Below are 24,253 nucleotides of genomic sequence, written 5' to 3'. Positions count from 1 at the left end.
GATTCATGCCTTGGTGGATCCTCAGCTGGGAGGAAGACTCTTGAGGGCCCTTGGATAGCAAGGAGATTAAACCAGTAAATCCTAAAGGAAATCAGTCCTGAATATTCATTGGAAGAAGCTCCAATACTTTGGCCACCTGATGTGAAGAGCCAACTCATTGGAAAAGCTCCTGATGTTGGGAAAGATTGAAGGCAGGAGGAGAAGGGGGTGACAGAGGATGAGATGGTTGAATGGCATCACCGACTCAATGGACATCAGTTTGAGCAAACTTTGGAAGATAGTGAAGAACAGGGGAGCCTGGCTGCTGTAGTCCATGGGGTCATAGAGAGTCAGACACATCTGAGTGACTCAGAAACAACAGTTACACTTTTTGCTCTCCTAATTCAGCCTCGGAGCCTTGAGAGTTCCCAGAAGCATCCATACATGAAGTAACTAGCATGTTCATGAAGCAGGTAGCTCAAAAACTCTAAGCACCGAACGGAAACACACAGGGTAGAAGAAGGGAACAAGAAAGAAAATGGTAGGTGAAGGGCAGGTTTGGATCCCTCCATAACAAAGAATGATTATCATCAGCAACAACAAAGTTTCGAGAAGTACTAATGTGAGACAAAAGTTTTCTTTTTTTAAATTTCAAAGGTACAGAGTGAAATATTTTCTAATTCAGTCACATCTCAGTTTACAAAACAACCAGTCACTTGGTATTGATTAGAAATGTGTTTGTATCGAAGGGGTATCATATTTTAGGGCCCAAACCTGCAACACTCAGTCATAAATGTCATCTTATCATCAGACATTGAAAAATTTAACCAAATAAGAGAATCCAGAAAATATGAAAGTACATCATTTAAAATAAATGTTTAATAAAAATGATTTTAGATGGACCTTACATCTAAACCCGAAATATAAAGGTATACAACACCTAAATAGAAAAATATCTTTACCACCTTGGGCTACAGAGAGATTTCTTAGTCAGAATACAAAAAAGCACAAAACCTGCTTTTTAAAAGTGATTAACTGGTCTTCAACAAAATTAAAAACTTCAGCCTACCAAAAGACATGAGTAAGAAAAACTGTAAGACAGCACACAGAACGAAAGGAAATATTCACAAAGGAGAGAAGATGTGTTCAGAATAAAAGCTTGCTCCTACAAGTCATTAACCAAGGGCCAACAACCCAAATGCAACACAAACAAACTTGAACTGATGCTTTCTTTTCAGAAAAGAAAATACGTTGTCAGGAAGCAGAGGGAGGGATGCTCGACATCATCAATTATCAAAAAATACAGAAGAGAAGCATCGTTAGACACCATTTCACCCCAGCAGGACGGGTGATGGTGAGCCCCGACAAAGACACACACCGCGAGCACAGCCATCCCCGGGCTAGGTTCTCACACATTGTTGGCAAGAGAGTGAAAATTTACAGCCATTTTTAGAAACCTGTTTGGCAGCTTCTTATAAAAGTTAAACACGTACCTATTCCATGACCTGGCAGTTCCACCCCTTAAGTATTTACCCAAGAGAAATGAAAACACTTGTCTACAAAAAGACTTGGAGACGTGTTCTTAGCAACTTTGCTTACAATGATCCCACACTAGAAACCCCCAAATGTCTGTCAACAGGAGAACGGACACACACATCGTGGTAAAGTCACATGTCGGAATGCTACTTGGCAAGAAAAAAGAACACAGAGTAATAAAGAAAAGAATAAACAAATACGTGTAAGACTGAAGTCATCGAATTTTCCTAAAATGAGATGATCTCTTTGCGTTTTCTGTTTGGGAAACGTGTCGTCCTGACCCTTACCCCCCGACTATGGCCGCCCCCTTGCTGAGCTTGTCTGAGATTGCCCTCACCCTGACACCAGGCACGAGTCATCTCCTTCACTGAGACTCTGCCCGGTTCACCCCCTCAGAGAGGCTGTTCTCACCTAAATCAGCTCCCAAAGCTGCCCGCTTGTGAAAAAGTGAAAGTGTTAGTCGCTCAGTTGTGCCCTATTCTTGTGACCCCATGGACTCTAGCCCGCCAGGCTCCTCTGTCCATGGAGTTCTCCAAGCAAGAATCCTGGAGTGGGTTGCCATTTCCTTCTGCAAGGGATCTTCCTGACCCAGGGACTGAACCTGGGTCTCCTGCATTGCAGGTGGATTCTTTACCATCTGAGTCACCAGGGAACATTCTGCCTGCAGAGTTATCTGTTTCTTACTTGAAGTAGGCTTCCCTGGTAGGAATTATATTAGTTTACTTCCTAGCATCCATGAGATCAAGGATGTTGTCTTGGCTACCATATGTGTTAGCATGGTGAGATACCCGCTACATAGTACTTGCTTAAAGAACATCTTAGGAGGAGTGAACAGTAAGCAAACCTGAGTTTCAGTGGGTGCTAAGGATTCACAATATTGAGTTTCACCTCCTTGTAGAACTATATCCGTGAAAGACTAGTGTCCATGAGTGATAAACACCAGATGTCTGTTGAAAATGCCATTGTGATTTCAACTCCTACTTTCCATTCTGTTGTAGACAGAGATGTGACACTCTGTTAATCCTCAGGAGTCTTCACTCAGTCCACAGGATTCTCAAAAGTAAAAATAGTAGCCTGGTGCCTGACACATAGCAACCACTCTGTAAACAGCTGTGACATGGATCTACTTGCTGGAAAATTCATTCTCATCTTAGTCTATCATTTGATGATGACGTTTGACTTCTGACTTCTAGATTGTAAAATTAATTTGTCAGTGTTTCAGGATTTGGTAATTGTTGCCTCAAACTCAGTATTAGAACTTTGTCTTTCCTGCCCCCCAACTTTTTGAGAGTTATTGAACACCTCTTGCTAACATGACAGATGGGGTCTAAAACACTGCTGATCCCAAGTAAAGAGATCATATGTTCCAAAGGAAGAAACACTGATGCTCACCAACATATGTGTGGTTTATGTTCATGGATATTCTTTACGTGGCTCTTGAAAGGATGACAAAGTGCTTCAGTTTATGATCTCTGTTTTGGGTGAAATATTCATGAACGTTTTTAATGAGTCTGAATGAATGCTTGTGAATTTTGGACAATGAGCTTTCATAAATATTCATTGAAAAATCATAAACACTTGATCCCTTGTATGGACATCTTAATTAATTAAAAGTTAAAACAAACTCAAGAGTATTCCCACTAGACATGAAAGAGTGGCTTCTGTTTTGTTTACTCTAAACTCATTACTGGTTATGTTTGATAAAATGAAATCAGTGAATTTGCAGTCATTGGGTATATTGTAGCATAAGCCCTACAGAAAACATGTATTAATTCTGTTCAATTCTCAATAAAATATCAAATCAAAGATACTTCCATGGAGATGCTTCATAAAAGGGCTACGTTCACCAAGGATGTAAAATTGCTACAAAGGCGGACTGTTTTTAATGATCAAGGAAAGTTAGTTCTACAGAGTTCACTGAAGGAAGCCCTTGGCCTCTAATATGATTATTTACTCTATAGCCCAACTCCAGTAGACATATTCCCTTGGAGATTTGCTAAAAGAGGCTACAATAGTTCATGATTTTTCACAGATATCTAATGTACAATTAGAGATTAATTTTAAAGTAAAAGGAGAACACGAATTGGATTGAATTGCTAATAAGGGGCATCTTGTATCATGTTTTTCAGAGCATACACCAACTTAAAGATCCTTAGGTGCAATATTTTGAAGTATATTTAAACTTTAATAGTCCTGTTCTTGCAAAAAGAAATAAAGATGTAGGGAGATGGATGCCATCTTGCTTACCCAGCACTTTTACACAAAATCCAGACCTAAATGGACTGGGTTCTGAATTTCATTAGCTTTCTTTCCCAGTAGATACAAGAGGAAACTATCCATAATGGGAAGTCAATACAAGGAAATTTGTCCTGGTTTACATGGGTTTGATCCCTGGGTTGGCAAGATCCCCTGGAGGAGGGCATGGCAGCCCACTCCAATATTCTTGCCTGGGGAATTCCATGGACAGAGGGCCCTGGAGGCTACACTTCATTGGGTCACAGCTGAAGAGTCGGACACAACTGAAGTGACTAAACATTAGTAAGGTAGGGTGGTTCTGAGGGATGATTTGGGGAAGGTGATGCAGCCTTGGCGAAGAGTTATGAAACATCAAAACCCCTGTGAAAATCCACCCTAATCTGAAATGAGCCTGGATTCATGAAAGGATCCTAGATTTTATCTTTGGGATAAAGATAAAATCTTTATTTTATCTTTACATAGAGATACATCTATAGATGTATACACAGAAAGTTATGCCACTGATTGAAGCAATTAAATTTTCAGCAAATATTTCACCAGTATTTTCTCTGGATTTCAGGTAAAACTAGTTTTACAAACATTTACTATACAAGCAGCTAAAATTTCACATCTAGGCATGTTTTTGTGATTGAGGGCCTGTATTTACATACACGTAGATCTGACACCACTAGAATCTAACACTTTATTAAAACACCCTGTGACTCACGTAACCTTGACTGCTTCTGCCTTTCTGTAGTTAACCATTCATAAATTACCTTGAATACGTAAAACTATTTTATAATGTTATAATGGGTTTGCAATACAAGTGAACTTTCTATGGCTCCTGGCAACAGTTTGGGAAAGTTCTGCCAGAAGTCCTTTTTTCCTCCCCTTCCTCTCTGCTGATGAAATTCATAGAGACAGTCTTCCTTCCCTGGGCTGAAGATCAAAATCCACTTGTGTTTTGGATCATCTGATAAAAGTTGATACTTCATCTGAAAGTTGAGCAGAGTTATTTTTGTAAGAGAAAAAAAAAAGCAGATAGGAAGTGAAAAATGTCACATTTAAAAACTCTACTCTCCATCAGGCACAAGGAGTGAAAAGTACAGTAAAATAAATATCACTGTGAAAAATATTCTTTCATTTTATGTGTAAATCTCAGACTTAAAATATTTATTTCGAGGGAAGAATGCACAATCTAATGTTTTCAACATGTTGGGTTGATTTGTGCTCTTTGATAATTACTATGAGTCGATTAAAAATGAATCTCATGTTTCTGCCTCTAAAGTTCATGGCTTCTCTGGTTTTAATTCTAAATAAGAAACTATTTCTTGTAAGCTTAGTCAAAGGATCAGTGAAAACATGACCACAGCATATGAAATTTTTTGTCAGAAACTATGTACATCATGTTCCAGTGATAGCAGTGCCCAGATTTATGGATAAAGATACATCAAAATGGATATAATTCAGGATATTCAATCAATTCATGTCTGAAATGAAAGCTTTTGTGCTCAGCATACACTTTGTGTTTGAAATCTCGCTTTACCTGGCAAGCTGTCTGAGTGATCTCGTGACGTGTTGATGAGATTGATGGATTGAACAGGTAGCGCCCAAGGCCTCTTTCTGTCCCACAAGTGTCGCCATGTGCGTCTCACTTTCTGCTCTCCAGGGAATCCGGCCAAGGACAGGGCGCCCTGGGGCTGGGGTTTCAGAGTTGGAGCACCTTTCACCTGGTTGGCAGCTGTGTGGCCCCTGTGGTTGGTGATGGGTGAAGCGCCACAGCCCATGGGAAACTCCAGCAGGCCATTCCAGGCTGAGGCACGTGGTCAAGTCCTAGCCCCCAGGACCTCAGGATGTGACTATATTTGGAGATAAGGTCTTTAAAGAGGTGACTAAGTTCAAATGTCATTGTTAGGATGGGACATTGGTCCAATGTGACTGAGTGCCCGTTAAGAGAGGAGACTAGGACACGGGCACACAGAAGACAACCCTGTGAAGACACAGAACAGGCTACAAACCAAAGACAGGGCCTCAGAAGAGCCCAATGCTGCCCCAGAACCGGGAGAAGAGAAAATACAAATTTCAGTGGTTTGAGCCACCTCATCTCTGCTGCTTTGTTACAGAAGCCCCGGCAGACCAGGGTGGCTATTACAGCCTCTACCAGTGGTGATTTGGGTGTGGAGGGGTGGGGGGCACTGTGGCAGGGGCTGGTCCAGCATCCATAGCTGCTCAGGGGTGTGATGGTCAGAGAAGCAGCTATCACTGGACATCGGGATGAGCTGGATGTAGTGGGATGGCATCCACACACTGGAAAAATCTGTGAAAGGAGAGAGAGTATTAACCAGTGTAGGTGGATGGTAAGAGTCTGCAGGTGAAGGATTTATCACCTCTGGCAGCTGTAAGGCAGGGGGACCAATAGTCAGCCTCAGGGACAGAATCCTGAGCTGTGTGAGCAAGGTGGGACCCTCGAGGTCCCAGGTCCACAGCTGTCCCCTGGCACCACTTGAATCTGACACTGTGAACTGTAAGTTCATGCTTGGTGACTCAGGCAGGTACAGGAGGAAGGTGAGGGGTGAAGGGTGATTCAGCTATAAAGCACCGGCCACAGATATTTGGATGGCATCACGGACTCAATGGACATGAGTTTGACTAAACTCTGGGAGTTGGTGATGGACAGGGAGGCCTGGCGTGCTGCAGTCCATGGGGTCACAAAGAGTCGGACACGACTGAGTGACTGAACTGAACTGAACAGTGTTCATTTGAAGCCTTGGGTATTATAGAGGCCTTGTGTATGTTTTTGGGCTTCCCTGGTGGCTCAGTGGTAAAGAATCTGCCTTCCAGTGCAGGAGATGCAGGTTCGATCCCTGGGTCGGGAAGATCCCCTGGAGGAGGAAATGGCAACCCACTCCAGTATTCTTGCCTGGGAAATCCTGTGGAGAGAGGAGCCTGGAGGGCTACAGTCCATGAGGTCTCAAAAAGTCGGATAACACTGAGTGGATAACAACAACAGAGTGTTTATGTTTAATGGGGCATGTTCACTGATTCCAATGTCACTGCATGTTAAAGACCCCCAGTGTGTTGTGTGCACACATAGACATCTCAGACTGGAGTTGGAATGAGGCAGAGGCAGTGAAGTCACCCAGACTCTGATTTCCCCTCGTCAGTGGTCTAACAGCACAGGGTGGTAGTGAATTTTCTATAAGCACAACCATCTTTCTGCCATGAATTTCCATGCTCTACAAAACAACGATCGGATATCTGTCTCCAACTTCATCCATCATCAACAAACCCAGAAAGAGTAATAGTGTCTCACATGTAATAAACTGGTCACCCCTCAGAGAGACTATGGGGGACTGTGACTAGCAATGCTGCTGCTGCTGCTGCTGCTAAGTCGCTTCAGTCGTGTCTGACTCTGTGCGACCCCATAGTCTTTCTTAAATATGCCTTTCTCTTCCTTTAATGAGATGTCCATTAAGTTTGAAGTGTGTGTTATAATCAAAGAGAAATGTTTGCATAACTTAATTTTAGGATAAAAGACTCAGTGAAATGTGGATGGATCTAATTTTAATAGTGAGATATTGGAAAATAACATGAGTCAGAGAACAATCGGGGAGAAATTAGCCTGCCTTATGTCATGGTTATGGTGTGGAAATCGGAGCCCTATTATAACATTTTAATCATTAGCCAAGGATATAACCCTCATTACCACATACAGGAGGAAGACTACATTGGTTTTGTCAGATTTTCAGAATAGGAACTATGGTATGTGTTGGATTTTGTACTGGGTGTCGCTAAAGCAAAAATATATAGGGTACCCATCTCACATGCTAGCAAAGTAATGCTCCAAATTCTCCAAGCGAGACTTCAACAATACATGAACTGAGAACTTCTAGATGTTGAAGCTGGATTTAGAAAAGGCAGAGGAACCAGAGATCAAATTGCCAACATCTGTTGAATCATAGAAAAAGCAAGAGAATTCCAGAAAAAAGTCTGCTTCACTGACTATGCTAAAGCCTTTGACTGTGTAGATCACAACAAGCTATGGAAAGTTCTTCAAGAGATGGGAATACCAGACCACCTTACCTGTCTCCTGAGAAATCTGTGTGTAGTTCAGGAGGCAACAGTTAGAACTGGACATGAAACAACAGACTGGTTCCAAATTGGAAAAGGAATACGTCAAGGCTGTATATTGTCATCCTGTTTATTTAGCTTATATGCAGAGTACATCATGCAAAATGTTGGGCTGGATGAAGCACAAGCTGGAATCAAGATTGCCAGGAAAAATATCAATAACCTCAGATACGCACATGACACCACCCTTATGGCAGAAAGCAAAGAGGAACTGAAGAGCTTCTTAATGAAAGTGAAAGAGGAGAGTGAAAAAGCTGGCTTAAAACTCAACCTTCAAAAATGAAGATCATGGCATTCGGTCCCATCACTTCATGGCAAATAGATGGGGGAACAATGGAAACAGTGACAGAATTTATTTTCTTGGGCTCCAAAATCACAGCAGATGGTGACTGCAGCCATGAAATTAAAAGATGCTTGCTCCTTGGAAGAAAAGCTATGACCAACCTAGACAGCATATTAAAAAGCAGAGACATTACTTTTCCAACAAAGGTCTGTCTAGTCAAAATTATGGTTTTTCCAGTAGTCCTGTATGGATGTGAGAGTTGGGCTATAAAGAAAACTGAGCACTGAAAAATTGATGCTTTTGAACTGTGGTGTTGGAGAAGACTCCTGAGAGTCCCTTGGACTGCAAGGAGATCCAACCAGTCCATCCTAAAGGAAATCAGTCCTGAATATTGAAAGGACTGTCGAAGCTGAAACTCCAATACTTTGGCCACCTGATACGAAGAACTGACTCATTAGAAAAGACCCTGATGCTGGGAAAGATTGAAGGCAGGAGGAGAAGGGGATGACAGAGGTTAAGATGGTTGGATGGCATCATGAACTCAATGGACATGACTTTGAACAAGCTCTGGGAGTTGGTGATGGACAGGGAAGCCTTGCATGCTGCAGTACATGGGGTTGCAAAGAGTCGGATACAACTGAGTGACTGAATGGAACTAAACCCCCTGTCTTTGAGAGACTCGCTTTTGAATCCTTCAAAAACTAAAACCATGGGTCAAATCTTGATGCCACCAGATAGGAGAGAGGTGTGGTACAGTGGCCAGGGGTGGTGCACAGCTGGACAGAGCAATGGAAGTTACCTACCACTCAGAAGGAACCTGCAAATCCGCATCCCAAAATTTGTGAAGAAATTTAGTGCTAAGCAACTCAGCCAACAGTTCAACAACTGTGACAGAAAGTGCATCTGTAAAACTAGGAGAAAATAATGTAGCTAAAGGGAGCTGATAGGTTATTTTTAAAAGGAAACAGAACAGATAGAAAATAAAGAGATGAAAGGAGACAATTTCTGATTGCATATAAAAAAGCAGGTGCCACAAAATTAGCATTAGACCAATGAGAATCTAGGGCAGAAGTTAAACCATTAGTGCTGATAAAGGAAAGTAAAATCCAAGATCCACCAAGAAGCTATGACATCAGGATTCTGTGCACACTTGCCCACACGGCTGCAAAACACATGAGGCCAAAATGGACAGACTCAACTGATGCGATCGCACTACAGACTGGGAGGGCAGATGGTAAGACATCAGTAAGTACATAAATCGTTTGTTTAACATAATTAAGTAACAATCAAATAGATACAAAATCATGACTGTGCAATGGAAGAATATGTACTATTATCAATACACAGAAAGCCACTTCCAAAATTATTTGAAAGAATGAATAAAAAGGAGAAGACTCTTTTGACAACATAGGGTATTTAGGAATCATCAATTAAAAGATAATTGAGAACATTTATATGTCTAGGAGGTGAAAGTGAAGTCACTCAGTCGTGTCTGACTCTTTGCGACCCCATGGACTGTAGCCTATCAGGCTTCAACGTCCATGGGATTTTCTAGGCAAGAGTACTGGAGTGGGTTGCCATTTCTTTCTCCAGGGGATCTTCCCTACCCAGGGTTCGAACCAGGGTCTCCTGTGTTGCAGGCAGATGCTTTACCCTCTAGGCTACCAGAGAAAGTATATGTCTAGAAAAGCATCACTAAATAATTCAAATATTCAAGAAATGTCATAACAGCAGTAAAAAATATTTTGAAATAGATAACAAGAATAACCTTAAAGTAAATAAAAGGAAGAAGAATAAAAGAAGACAGGAAATAAAATATAAAACCTAAAAACAAGAGAGGTAGTTCTTTGGAAGAAAGGTTTAATAGAGAAACCGCCAGCAAAATTAATCAAGACAAAAGGAGAAAAGGCAGAAATGAATAATACTGGCAACAGAAAGGAGTCATAACCAGGTAGAGTAGGTATTTAAAAAGAACCATGATGGCAAACTAAGACAAATATTTTGAGTAAATTTGAACATAGGTGATGAGCAATTCTGTACACGTTGCCAAAATTGCTTTAAGCCGGTGAAACCAACAGCTGCCAAATGAACTGAATCACCAGTTGACAGCATCTTCTTCCTAACATCCAGGGATCCACAGCTGGACCTCTTGGCAAACTGAGTCTAGGAAATGGCAAAGCAGTTCAAGTAAGGACCATTGCTAAAAGCAGAACAGAAATTCAGCTTTTGCTTCAATCAGCAGTGTTGCTAGAAGGCTATCAAGCTCCTGTTTCCTTAGTCCCCATGATTCCCATGTGTCTTGGATTGTACTTGCTGGACTCTCTAACCTGCTGTCCACTGGGGGTGCAGTGAACGGCCCTCCTCTGGAAGGCTCCCTCGCTTCCCCGACCTCTTTCCTGTCCCCCAAGACCCTGTGCCTCTGCACTGCATCCCCGTGGCTGTGATGACATCCAGTCCTCCTGCTGGCCTGCAGCCTGTCCGTGGTGTCCCCCTCAGAGCCCAGCGTGGTGCTGTCCCCAGCTGCGTGACTGACCACGTTTGTGTCTCTGTCCCCAGAGTGGCTGTTACCTCCCTCCCTGTCAAGCCAGCAGTCCTGAACCAGGACTGTCCAGAGGGCCAGGACAACACTACGTCCGGGCCAAGACCTGCCTGGCCCACAGCCCCCGCTGGCAGGCTGACCCAGTCAAGGGCACGCAGGCAGGCAGGGTGCCTCTGGCTCCGCCTGTGGTGGCCCAGTGCCCACCTGCGTCCACTCCCAGCTCAGGTTTCTGCCTTCCAGACCGAGGGGTGCTGTGCTCACAGACGGCTCACCCCCTGCCCCATGGCAGGTCTGTCCCGGATCACCATCAATCAGCCCTTCCCAAGTCTGCATTTTCTGAAGAAGCTGTAGACCCACGTTCCTTGGAAGAGCAGGCTGAAGAAAGCAGGCAGGTGAGTGATGGTCAGGGCTGTGTTTACACTTCTGGAGCCAGCTGTGGACATGGTTATATTTGGATATATATTTTTTCTTGTGTTTTCACCTAATGAATTGCATTTTTTGTTTATGGCAATGAATCTGATCACAACTTTGTGTGAACTCTTTAATTCTTTATGGGATATTTATTACATGGTAAGCTATGTTGCTTTACAAAAAATACTCATGGGAAAAGGAACAGGAACCTAATTAACTTTAACTTTAGCCTCTTATCGCCCGTTTTGCAGGCTGCTGGTCACCAACTCACTGGCTCCTGCTCAGGGGACAATGGCATCCGTGCCTTCCGCTGGTTGTCTTCTGGCCAGAAATCAGTATTATCGAAGTGAGTCGTAACAACTCTAGAGGGTGGCCCTAGAGAATATGATCTCAGGTGATGTTTGTGGGGTATAATTAACCTACGTATCATGTCCTGTCAGAACTAAAGGGAGAATATAACAATTCTTTGTGACAGTGAAAAAAATAGGAATAGAGCTTATCAGAGACTGCCCGAATCAGTAAAAACTGTCAAACCTCATCACTTTGCTTTAACTATGTTTTGTTATAGCCATAAAACCATTAACACATAAATAAGTAAAAATAAGCTTATATTTCACAATTTTGGCGGGCTTGCGGGGAGGGCGGGTGCTTCCCCGGTGGCGCTAATGGCAAAGAATACTCTTGCCAATGCAGGATTTGAGGGTTTCATCCCTGGGTTAGGAAGATCCCCCGGAGGAGGAAATGGCAACTCATTCCTGTGGGTTTTACTTTCATGTGCCTTACCTTTAATAGGATACACTAAAACCTGATAATTTTGCATAAATAAAATATTCATTTCTGAGAAAAAAGAAGTAGCACAAATGTGTTTCAGAGACGCTCTCATTTTCATTTTCTCCTGTGGTTAGTAGGTCAGCTTCTACCTGGCCAGTTTTATTTTTATTTATCTCTCCATCTGTGTAAATTTATAGCTAAATGGAAAAGTATAGCTTCTCGAAGAAAATTCAGAAATTTCATAAAGTGAAACAATCATTTCAGAACCAAGCTATCATTTTTTAAGTCATACCAGCTTGTAGAAAAGTCTTATTTCAAGGGTTATTTGTAGACAAGAGATGGAAACATCTACTAATTTATTTTCCCCCACCCAAAGTTAACCTATGCCCATGTTCTTAGACTTATTACATTCTTAAAAGTTATTTTTCTATTCTTATCTTTTACAACACTTAGATTTAAAATAGAAGTATGATATGACAAATTAGATGTTTTTCTTTTAAAATGATTCTTTTATTTCTAAATTTGATAACTTCTGTAGGATATTTAAATATAATACATTATATATGACTTGTATACAAGTAATATATTTAATATAGTACAATAATATTCATTCTTGATTTTGTACTTTTTAAGATTTTGAATTTGATAACATTTATTATATATTTTAAATTCTACTTAATATCTGTGTGACAGTTGTTCACCATGGAAAGGAATATACTTTATTAATAAAAATGTAATATGCATTATTCTGGAGACTTCTAGTGGGCTGGTAATATAACCAAATTTTCAGTTCCTAATCCAGGATTAAATGATTTCAGACCATGCTACTTGAGAGTTTATATGTAAAATCTGTGTTGGCTAATTATTTAGTTGCTTGTTTATTATTGTTTCTTTCCTACAGAGGCCAGTGTTTCTTCAGGCACCTCTTTAACTGGCCCTGATTCTGCCAACTTCGTAGGTGATGACAAAACCCAGCTAGGTATGTAGTTCATTTCTTATCAGCACCACCCTGCCTATTTCCCTTTGTTTTTCGTCTCTCAATTGTGTTTGATAAGACCCTGATGCTGGAAAAGGTTGACGGCAGGGGGAGAAGGGGGTGACAGGATGAGGTGATTGGATGGCATCACCGACACATGGACTGGAGTTGGAGCGGACTCTGGGAGATGGGTGAAGGACAGGGAAGCCTGGCGTGCTGCAGTCCATGGGGTCACAAAGAGTCAGACACAACTGAGCGACTGAACAACAAATGTGAATTTTATTTGATAGGATTACCCGAAGTGGCAGAATCCACCTGGTGGTTTAAATCCTTTTTTCAATCTGTACCTGTGCTTTCAAATGTGAAAGGTGAAGACCAGTCTGCTTGTGGGTAAGTTTTAGTTTTTTTCCGATAAGAATATTTCCTTTTCAGATGAAAGCAGTGCGTGTCATAATTATCACATCAACCGGCAGGGATAAAACACGGTCCTCTCTGGAAGGTGAAGTCTTTTATGTAACCTGTACTGGAGGGCAGAGGTGGGGACACAGTTTCTTTTAGTTAATCATTAGTCAGATCTGAGCATTCTGTCTCCAAAGAGAAATGGAAAACTTATATGCCGTTATTATTATGGTTTAGGGGGAAAGGACCAGGAAGCAGAAGCAAGGTACCTTCAGGAACAAATAACCACTCTCTACTCCAACAAGAGGAATCACAGCTCCTTGGAGAAATGGCTGATTCTGGAACAGTAAACAGATTCCGGAACAGTCAAACAGTAAAAGACAAGCCCGGACCATTTCATGGTGCCCCCAAAGATACAAATTCCCCCCAATGATGGGGATATATCAAAATGACACAGGAATGAATTGGGCACGTCTGGGACTATTTCAGCAATATTTTTGCAGTTTACCTGGACTGTGAAGACAACCTAGCTTACAAATGAGCATTTCTCAGCTGATGATCTTTGCTTTGCAGTTTGGAGGGCAGTGTTGTAACAGTTACTACACTATGTAAAGTATTACCGTTGTTTGCAACTCTATGTAATAGCCACCCGCTGAGGCCCTGCAGGTGTGACCCCCGGACCCTTTAGCACCTGAGCTACTCCTGGTGATCTCCTCTATAGGAAGATGAAAACCTTCTGGATATCTCACTTACAAGACAAGACCACTGCAGCCACACAGACGGCAAAAGTTTAGGCATTTGCTTCAATGTTGAGAGTATTCCTGCCACGGTGTCAGCTACATGGAAAACACTGGAAAAGACTTTGAAAACATGTGACCTTCAAATATAGAGATTCATGTGAAATAGCCTTTTCATTACCTTATACTTTTTCAAATTTTTTAAAAATCAAAAATTGTGTGTTAATTTTCAAAAAATTTGTTAAACTCTCATTACATCTGTTAATTGTTTTCTTATGCCTGAAAACTGAAGCATTCATGCCTAACATAATTGTTTTAGAGCCCTGGATTCAGAAGTGTAAAAAAAAAGTTGCAGAAATTGTATTTTTAATCATGAACATTGGAAATAGAAAACATACCCATAAATACATTATCTGTTGAATGCATTACTGTACATAATTGGTTATGCAGACTTTAAAATTCATGATTGTAAATTATTTTCAACAACATGGAAAACCATGATGATACCAAGTTAGATGAAAAAAAGCAGGATAATCTGTATATGGTGTGGACTTTGTTGTATTTAAAAGGTATATATGCTTAAGAGTAGACAGGAAGGAAATATATCAAAATGGTAACAATGGTTATTTTTAGAGATGGGAGTTTGGGTGGTTTTCATTTACTCCTTTGTATTTTTCTGTACCTTTACAAATTGACTAATATGAGCATGTTTTTGTGTACAATTTGGAACACGTAGAGGAGGGCTGGAATACACTTTCTGAATGTGAATATTCCTGACATAGGACAGAGTATTTCCTACTTTCCTTCATGTTTGGTAGATAATGCTAAAGGAGTTTCAGCTGAAGATTTTCTGATACTGCTTGCAAATATCTTTCAACGTACGATGCCAGTCTTAGCAGTTGGGGATGCTACGATGCTGGTGTGGCCGATGATGCACTAAACACCTGAAGGGAGCACTGTCTTTCTGCCAACCACAGGACCACACAGCTATGGCAGGATGGCTTCCTCAGTGATGGACACCTCACCAGCCTTCACTGGTCCCTCCAGATGGGATGTGTCCTCCTTCTAAGTCATGTTCTTTCATCACTTTGCTGTCAGTGAAGGGATTCAAACATCCCTGTGGCCCAGGAGTACTTCATTGCTAACATATTACTGCTCTTCTAATGGTTACTTGCCTTTACATTTTTTATGCATTTGTGGAGGCTCATTAAACCTTTGAGCTCTACATTTCATTTGCCTTTACTCTAAAATCAAATTAGCATGATTGAAGACTGAATTTTTCCAAAGTGAGAGAAAAACACAATGAAACAAAATGGTAAATTGTGGGGGGTTTTGTTTTTTATTTGAGATTATTAACAAATTCCTTTTTTTGTAATCACTTGGGATTTGTGTGAACAGATGGCTTGTTTAGTTTATTGGATAAATTTCCCCAAATAAGCTATCAAGTTGGTATTTACTTTGTCTACTTAGAAAGATACTGTTTGTTAAGTTACACTTTTGCCTTTGTGTTTGCAGTATTTTTAATGTGTTTAGTGCTGTTACTGAAAGTTATTATTGTTTAAGATAATTAAATTTTACATAAGGTTTTAAATCCAACATATTATCATGAACATCTATAGTTATTAAGCACTTTAGAGTACTGTATACATATATACACACACACACTACATCTATCTTTGCGGATTTGTAGTTGCCAGATAGATAGATGTATAGCTATAGATCCTCTGAAAAATATTAGGAATCTTTCCAAAAAATAATGTCATAGTGAACTCATATAATGATTGGCTTCCCTGGTGGCTCTGTCAGTAAGGAATCTGCCAGCAATGCAGGATGCCCAAGTTCAATCCCTGGGTCAGGAGGATCCCCTTGAGAAGGAAATGGCAACCCAGTCCAGTATTCTTGCCTGAAGAAGCCCATACAGAGGAGCTTGGTGGCTGAAGTCCATGGGGTTGCAAAGAATCGAACATGACTTTGCGACTATACCACATATAATGATTAAAAACTGAAAGGCTTGCTTTGTGCTATTCCAGAGTTTCTACAGACTTATGATGACAGAAATAGTGACAACAAAATGTCTCCTAGGTAAATTCTAGATAATTGATTCTAATGCAATTTTCCTACCATTCAGACACTTTGGGGCTGTACTTTAAAAAGTACCTCAGATGTAGGTCTCAGCATAACTGTTGCTTTAGTTAAAACATCTCCTGGCTTTGCTGCCTACTGAGGAGATAATAAATAGTAAAGGTAGTTATGTCAGAGGGGTGTCCATGTGATCTGAAACATGCTATGATCATTCTAGTGTGATGTATGAAATGCTATTTGACTGGCCCTGGATGTTGGTATCAAATCAAACAAAGCTTTGATAATTTGCCCTCAGTTTCTGTGACATTTTATGCTGAGATTCCACTAACCTTTTTTGTGAAGTGGTTTTGATGGCAGGTTGGATATTATTGGCCCCATATTCATTACAGATAAAGCCGCCAACAGCCAGTCCAATTCTCTCTGAAGTCCTCCTGCTGGAGTTCAGGCCTATTTGATGTTTCATACATTTTGTAGAAGTTAGGGTTGTTAGGCCAATACTTTGGCCATCTGATGCAAACAGCTGACTCATTGGAAAAGACCCTGATGCTGGGAAAGATTGCAGACAAATGGAGAAGACGGCAGCAGAGGATGAGATGGTTGGAAGGCATCACCAATTTAATGGATATGAACTTGGGCAAACTCCAGGAGATAGTGAAGGACAGAGAGGCCTGGAATACTGCAGTCCATGGGGTCACAAAGAGTTGGGCATGACTTAGTGACTTAACAACAACAAGGGTTGTGGGAAACAAAATTGCAGAATTCCACTGGGCTACTAGAGAGTGCGGATATAAACAATTGTCTGGGTTGAATAGCATAGAGCTAAACTTCTAACTCATAGACATTCAAGAAGTGGAGACAGTCATAATTAATCCACCCCCCCCAACAACATTCTCTGAGGCCCACACTGTCCCCTATAGTTGAGACTGGCAGCTTCACTCATCAGCCCAGATGATTAGGGAGGTGAGGTTCCCTTATGACCAATCCAACACCAAGCCCTTTAAATTTCATTCTGTGTGTTTCTAGGATCTACCTACTCATTTCCTTTCCCACCGTTACTAACTGAATCCAAGTTGCAATCATGTCTCCTGAGGGCACTGCCAGGACATGCTTCCAGTGGTCCACTTCTGTCCTTTCTAAATCTCTTCTATGGATAAATCACAGTCATCTTCACAAAATTCAAATCTGCTAATTTTCTCCTGTGAACACAAGAACAGGCATACTCACACCTCCACAACATTCGATGGTTCCATTACTCTCAGGATAAAGTCACACCCTGCCCCGTCCTGCCGCATATTCTTGCCACATAGATCCTTCCCACCCACTCCTGTCTCTCATGCCCCCAGTGCCCAGTGGTCCAGCCCCATCAATCATCCTCTGTCCATCCTTCTGGCACCATCTTCCTTCCTGCCATGGGGCATCCCCAGCCCCCACTCTATTCCCTTAATTCATGTCTATGCATCTTAAATCTTAGCTCAAAAGCCTCTTCCCCAGAGAAACCTCCGATCTACTTAACTAAATTAGATGTTCTATCATAGGCGCTGATAGCCTGTGTTTCTCTCCTTCTCGGCACTCACCACAGTGATAATTTTACATGTGTCATGTTATGTCTTTTCTCCACGGCACCATAATATACGTCTCCCCCACTGCACCATAAACCACATGAGGACAAGGATCACGTCTGCTCTCCTTGACATTTTATCCCCAGCTTGTGACATAACAATAAATATTGGTCAGATGAACGACACTGCTTCTTTGGCTAGAGCTGGGCTGTTCCCAAGAAGCGTCACATTTTAGCAGAGGAGAGTAAACACTAAATCAACATGGAAGATGGTTTCCCGCAGTGGTAAGTGCTGTAAAGGAGATAAAACAAGGTGTTATGTCGAAGTGCGACTAGGCCAGGACAGAGGTGGAGGCAGAGAGGCTTTGATTGGTTTGGTTAGGAGAGGACTCATAGGGAAGGTGGCCAGGGACCGGACCCTGAGGGGGGAAGTGGCCACCTTTGAGCAAGGCACTCTCTCGGACACCAGACTGACTGACCACGCTGTCCACCTGTTTCCAGTACCTTGTGACACTGTCGTCAGGGGACAGAAGCTTTGGGTGAGTTTGGTGTTCTCCTTGTGGAGGTCACATTGTCTACAGCGTTGTTTCCAGCTGAGCTCAGGATGAGAAATGGTGGGGCCTGGGGTTCTGTGCTTCCTTCTTAAGAAATCTGTGATCTAGTGAATTGTCCAAAGGCATGCTGTGCAGTAACGGTATGAAGTCAGATCACCCAAAGGCCCTCCTCACCAGGGTCTCCAGTCTCAGAAGTCATTGTCTTCCCACCTCTCATACCAAGTACTACTCTTATTTGTTTTTTGCTACTTTCAGTTCAAAATATAGAACTGTCTTATATTACCTAGAAAAACAGACTACTACACAGTTACTCTCCTTTCTCAATAGTTTAGAAAGAACGTATTTTAGGTTTGGCACCTGAAAATTTTTTTCATGTTTCTTATTTGTTTCTCAAGATGTTGATGGAGGAAGGGAGGCATGAATGCATGCTAAGTCACTTCAATCGTATTGGACTCTTTGAGACTGTAGCCCCCCAGGTTCCTCTGTCTATGGGACTCTCCAGGCAAGAATACTGGAGTGGGTTGCCATGCCCTCCTGCAGGGGATCTTCCCAACCCAGGGACTGAAACCGTGTCTTCTGCATTGCAGGCAGATTAGTGACCATCTGAGCCAATGAGGAAGCCCTTTATCTAGCATCAGTGGAATGTAAAAGTTTTGCTTCAACATATTTTAATTGGATATACTGAGACTTATTTGCCTCCAGGTTGTAAACACAAAATATATTAAATCCTTTTCACTATAGTAATTATTTGACTAAGAGCCACAGAGTGTGAGTTTCATAAATATTCTATTCTTTTTAATGTGCTTAGCAGAGGGTTTTGAATTAATAAATGAACGGTTACTGGAACTACGTTTTGGATAGCAACTCAAGCAAAGGTTAGGATGTTGAAATTCCTTTGCAAGGAAAGAGACAAACATTCTATTTTCAAATAAACTACCTTTGAAAGTATTTGTGCAGTCTTAAAACAACTTTTTGAGGGAGCTATCTGTCTTCATATTTCAAGCTAAATTTCTTTTTTTTTTTAATTTTATTTTATTTTTAAACTTTACATAATTGTATTAGTTTTGCCAAATATCAAAATGAATCCGCCACAGGTATACATGTGTTCCCCATCCTGAACCCTCCTCCCTCCTCCCTCCCCATACCATCCCTCTGGGTCGTCCCAGTGCACTAGCCCCAAGCATCCATTATCTTGCATCGACCCTGGACTGGCAACTCGTTTCTTACATGATATTTTACATGTTTCAATGTCATGAAAAGAGAATACAGAGGAAGGCCACCAAGTAGATGTATCACGTTACGTTGTCCTATGTCCTCCTTGATGGATTCCAATGCTCATCCATCTTGTGCTGTCACTGATGCCACTGAGCATCCTGGAGGAGGCCACATTCCCTCTTATACATGGAGGGTCCTGCCTCCGAGCTGCGTCAGGTTGGCTCCACTTGGGGCGGTCCCTGAGGTGGGAACTCATCTGAGTCTATCTGATGGTGAATCAAAGAGCTGAAAGAAGACTGAATTCAGGAATCCGTGGGAGCTGGATCCAAAACTGACAGCAAATTAGACTTCATTCCCAGCAGCACTGTAGAAGAGGAAGAGGGATTTGGGGGTCTATGGGGTTAATAAATTTTTCTTAAATATATTTAAAAAGTTTAACCAATCTGTAACAGGTCAACTAATTCCAATTCAAGTATTTTCCTTTTGAAACCACCTTTTATAGGATTCCAGAATCCTCCTCCCTTTAGAATTCTAAAAATATTAAATTTCAATATTTTAGAAAGTATTAAATTTCAAATATTGAGTCTCTCCTGCTAGTTATTATAACTCATTCTTTGCAGTGTTTCCTTGAAGCACTGGGTTTCTTCAAATGGAAGCAGCAGCTTCTCTGATGCTAAATGATTAAAAGGACAGGTGACAGAGAGATAGGCTGGACATATATTACAAAAGTATAAAAACCTCATAAAACCCTTGGATGTTGCTTAAACAAGAAGCAATTTATTTTAGCAAAACTGCAACCCTGCAATTCTCAAAGTCTGGTGTATCTAAGAACTGTGTGAGGAGCCTGATAAAATGCAGACACAGAGCTCCATCTCCAGGAATCTGAAATCAAGAGCCCTGAGCTGCAGCCTGGGGATTTATTCTCTGCTGAGGCTCCTGGTGACTTGTAACTGATGTGAAAAGTAGCGCTTTCCACTGTGGTACATATACACAATGGAATATTACTTAGCCATTAAAAAGAATGCATTTGAATCAGTTCTAATGAGGTGGATGAAACTGGAGCCTATTATACAGAGTGAAGTAAGCCAGAAAGAAAAACACCAATACTGTATACTAATGCATATATATGGAATTTAGAAAGATGGTAACCATAACCCTGTATGAGAGACAGCAAAAGAGACACAGATGTATAGAACAGGCTTTTGGACTCTGTGGGAGAGGGCGAGGGTGGGATAGTTTGGGAGAATGGCATTGAAACATGTATATTATCATATGTGAAAGAATTGCCAGTCCAGGTTCGATGCATGAGACAGGATGCTCGGGGCTGGTGCACTGGGATGACCCAGAAGGATGGGATGGGGAGGGAGGTGGGAGGGGGGTTCAGGATGGGGAACACGTGTACACCCGTGGCAGATTCATGTCAATGTATGGCTAAACCAATACAATATTGTAAAGTAATTAGCCTCCAATTAAAATAAATAAATTTATATTTAAAAAAAGTAGCACTTTCTTAGACTGACATAAACTGCAACCACCCCTTTCCCCAAACCCAGGAAACAAACTGCTTTGTTACTATGCACTACTATTAGTGCTATATTTAGCTGTGGTTGTCATTTTAGCTTTAAGAACTCAATGGTCTGGGAGAGCGCCTTGGACAACTACACACAAGATCATATAACATGGAGAAATTATTTCAAATAAGAAGGGGTTAGGAGCTGAACATGCACAACCAGCGGACTTCAGCCTCTGCAAGGAGAGTTGGAGTTTGGAAGGATTTTCCCCTCGGGGAGACAGTTTTCTTCTCCATCCTCAAATGGTAATGATTACCAATAACTGCTCATTTTAAATTAAAATGCACTTCTTGTTTTCCAGCCCCTAATTCACCCATGATCCATGTTAGAGATAAATGCAGTTTAAGGAAACAATCATTTTTCTTGATTTATCTCCATCACACACCCGTCATATAAAATGCATGTTATGCATCTTTGATAACAGTTTTTTTCTGTGAGTCTGTGACGGCACTATGGCTGACAAAATAAATATTAGAAAGGCAGTCTATAAAATCACTTAATTTTCAAAACTTGGAGTACTTGAGTGAAGTCATTGTGGACTGAGACTCTGTGGTGGGGTGGTCGGCCCCTGAGCCTGAAGTCTGGGATGGGGCCCCACTCACCTCTGCTGGCCAGGTGGGTGCGGCTAAAGATTCTCTGTGCTGTTTGGCTGCAGGACAGAGATTATTGCAAAACTGTGGGTCTGCCCAGCAGGCCCTTTCCCTGGGCCTCTGACCTGACGGAGCAGGCTCACTATAGCTTTTTGTTTGTTTCCTTCATTGATGTTTCCTGGTTGCTGTCTCCTACAGTATTCAGTTAGAAATACACGATGCTGGATGCTTGGGGCTGGTGCACTGGGACGGCCCAGAGGGATGGTATGGGGAGGGAGGAGGGAGGAGGGTTCGGGATGGGGAACACATGTATACCTGTGGTGGATTCACTTTGATATTTGGCAAAACTAATACAATTATGTAAAGTTTAAAAATAAAATAAAATTAGAAAAAAAAAAAAAGAAATACACTGTTGTTCTTTAGTCACTAAGTCGTTTCCAACTCTGTGCAACCCCATGGACCATAGCCCTCTAGGCTCCTCTGTCAATGGGTTTTCCCAGAAAAGAATACTGGAATGGGTTGCCATTTCCTACTCCAAGGGATCTTCCTGAACCAGGAATTGAACCTGCATCTGCATTGGTAGGTGGATTCTTTACCACTGAACCACCAGGGTAGACCTTAGGATACGTTAGGGAGAAATGAAGCCCAGGGAACTCCCCCATGTCCTTCCTTGGCTGTGAGAACATGGCCATTCCCCTCTCTGAGACGTCTGTGCTTGTTTTATATATAACATCAGGGGTTTTAGTTTTACTTACAGGAGGAATGTGCTTCCTTGGTGGCCCAGACAGTAAAGAATCCACCTGCAATGTGGGAGACCTATGTTAGGAAGATCTCCCAGAGGAGGGCATGGCAACCCACTCCAGTATTCTTGCCTGGAGAATCCCATGGACAGAGGAGCCTGGCGGGCTACAGTTCATGGGATCACAAAGAGTCGGACATGACTGAGCGACTAAGCACACATACAGGAGGAATACACCTCCTCCACATTCCCAAGAAGTGGAAGTCTTTCTTTCTGTACTATTTTAAACTTTGCCTTTTACCCACCCCCTTTATTTCCTCCCAAAATATTGTTGCTATTGTATTGTGACTGCATTAACTTTCAAGATTAATTTAGGGAGGATGTTCACTCTTGTTGAATTAATTATTTCCCCCAAGATTAAGCATGGTTTTCTATTGCTCAAGGCTTCATTTGCATCTCAGCTCCATTTTAAAATTTCCCTCACATTGATATGTATTTTGGGAGCTGATTGTGTTCCTAGATATTTTATGTGCTTTCTTCCATCTCCTAACTGCTTGGGTTTGTCTATTGCAGACTAATGATTTCTGTATATTAATTTTCTGTTTAGGCATATTATGAATTATAATAGTTTTTCAGTTGATTTTTAAATTAACAATAAACAGTCATAAAATCTGCAAACAAACCATTACTTTACCTTCTGTTTCTTGGTTTTTATATGCCATTTCTGCCTCATGTCCAGATGTGTAGTCTGGTATACCCATATCAGTTTCAGGTAAATGACCTTCACAGCTGAACTAAGCAAGCTGGGGAGAGGACATTGTGTCCCTGAAAACACCCTGACCTACAGCACAAGGACTCTTGGGGTGCCGATCAGGAACCTTGTCTTGCTGTGGCTTTTTCACTCAGCATCTTGCAAACTTTAAGGAATGCATCTATTTAAGAACTTTTTCAAAAGAAGAATGGATGATGATGTTTTAAGTGCATTTCAAAGTCTATGGAGTTCATTTTAATCTATGAGCCTATGACTCAGTTCATTTAATTATAAAATTGATCTATAATTTTCTTCCCTTGTGATACCATTTTGGAGTTTGTTTTAATGTTGGCTTTATGTCCTGAAAAGAATTTGCAATATTTCTTTCTTTTTCTAAGTTCTGGAAGAGGTTAAAAGCATTGGCATCATCTGTTCCCTAATGATTTGGTGTAATTATCCAGTAAAGCCACTGGAAAGTGCAGCCTTTTAGAAACAGCGTGAGGTGGCTGGGGGAAAGGGCGGTGGGCAGCTCTCTGAATAGCTGCATCTCTGCCCTCGCTTCATCAGTCTTACCCAGTTCATACAGGCTGTCACATTTATTTGCATAAAAGTGATCAAAATAACCTCTTGGAATTCTTTTAATTTGAAGGGTTGTTATACTCTCCCCATCAGAATATTTCTTATTTTAAAATACTTTATCCTTTTTTCTCTGCTCCTGCTGCTGCTAAATCGCTTCAGTCATGTCCGACTCTGTGCGACCCCATAGACAGCAGCCCACCAGGCTCCCCCATCCCTGGGATTCTCCAGGCAAGAACCTCGGAGTGGGTTGCCATTTCCTTTTCCAATGCATGAAAGTGAAAAGTGAAAGTGAAGTCGCTCAGTCGTGTCTGACTCTTAGTGACCCCATGGACTGCAGCCTACCAGGCTCCTCCGTCCATGGGATTTTCCAGGTGAGAGTACTGGAGTGGGGTGCCATTGCCTTCTCTGCCTTTTTCTCTACTGGGTGGTAAATGTTTGTATATTTCATTGTTTATCACAAATAACTAGTTAGCATTAGTATTTTTAGTCTTACCCTTACTATAATGATCTTAAAAAATATTTGCATTTGCATTATCTACCATTTTGTTTTCCCTGCATTTATTTTTTGTTATATTTTTCAGTTCTTCAGTTGGAGCTTATTTATTTCCATTCCATAT

At 41.4% G+C, this 24,253-nt stretch overlaps 1 protein-coding gene across 1 annotated transcript; it reads left to right on the top strand.

Moving 5' to 3' along the window:
* The first annotated feature begins 10,934 nt into the window (after positions 1 to 10,934).
* On the top strand, positions 10,935 to 15,593 carry PPDPFL (pancreatic progenitor cell differentiation and proliferation factor like). The gene is made up of 5 exons (XM_086335480.1): positions 10,935 to 11,095; positions 11,366 to 11,460; positions 12,787 to 12,864; positions 13,152 to 13,251; positions 13,498 to 15,593. The coding sequence occupies exons 2-5, from the start codon at positions 11,406 to 11,408 to the stop codon at positions 13,691 to 13,693; spliced, it is 429 nt and encodes a 142-aa protein (XP_086191606.1). The 5' UTR covers positions 10,935 to 11,095; positions 11,366 to 11,405; the 3' UTR covers positions 13,694 to 15,593.
* Positions 15,594 to 24,253: the final 8,660 nt, after the last annotated feature.

This window comes from Bos grunniens, chromosome 14 (genome assembly GCF_055505025.1).
Source record: "Bos grunniens cultivar Pamir isolate PY7600 chromosome 14, Bosgru_T2T1.0, whole genome shotgun sequence".
NCBI classification, from domain to species: domain Eukaryota; kingdom Metazoa; phylum Chordata; class Mammalia; order Artiodactyla; family Bovidae; genus Bos; species Bos grunniens.
The sequence above is the reverse complement of the archived record's forward strand: the minus strand, read 5'-3'. Positions and strand labels throughout refer to the sequence as shown.

Excerpts from the sequence above, each read along its gene's own strand:
- PPDPFL (XM_086335480.1), top strand. The coding sequence starts at position 11,406 with ATGGCATCCGTGCCTTCCGCTGGTTGTCTTCTGGCCAGAAATCAGTAT. Across the intron at positions 11,461-12,786 it reads CAGAAATCAGTATTATCGAA|AGGCCAGTGTTTCTTCAGGC; the intron begins GTGAGTCGTAAC and ends TCTTTCCTACAG. Across the intron at positions 13,252-13,497 it reads GAAGACCAGTCTGCTTGTGG|GGGGAAAGGACCAGGAAGCA; the intron begins GTAAGTTTTAGT and ends ATTATGGTTTAG.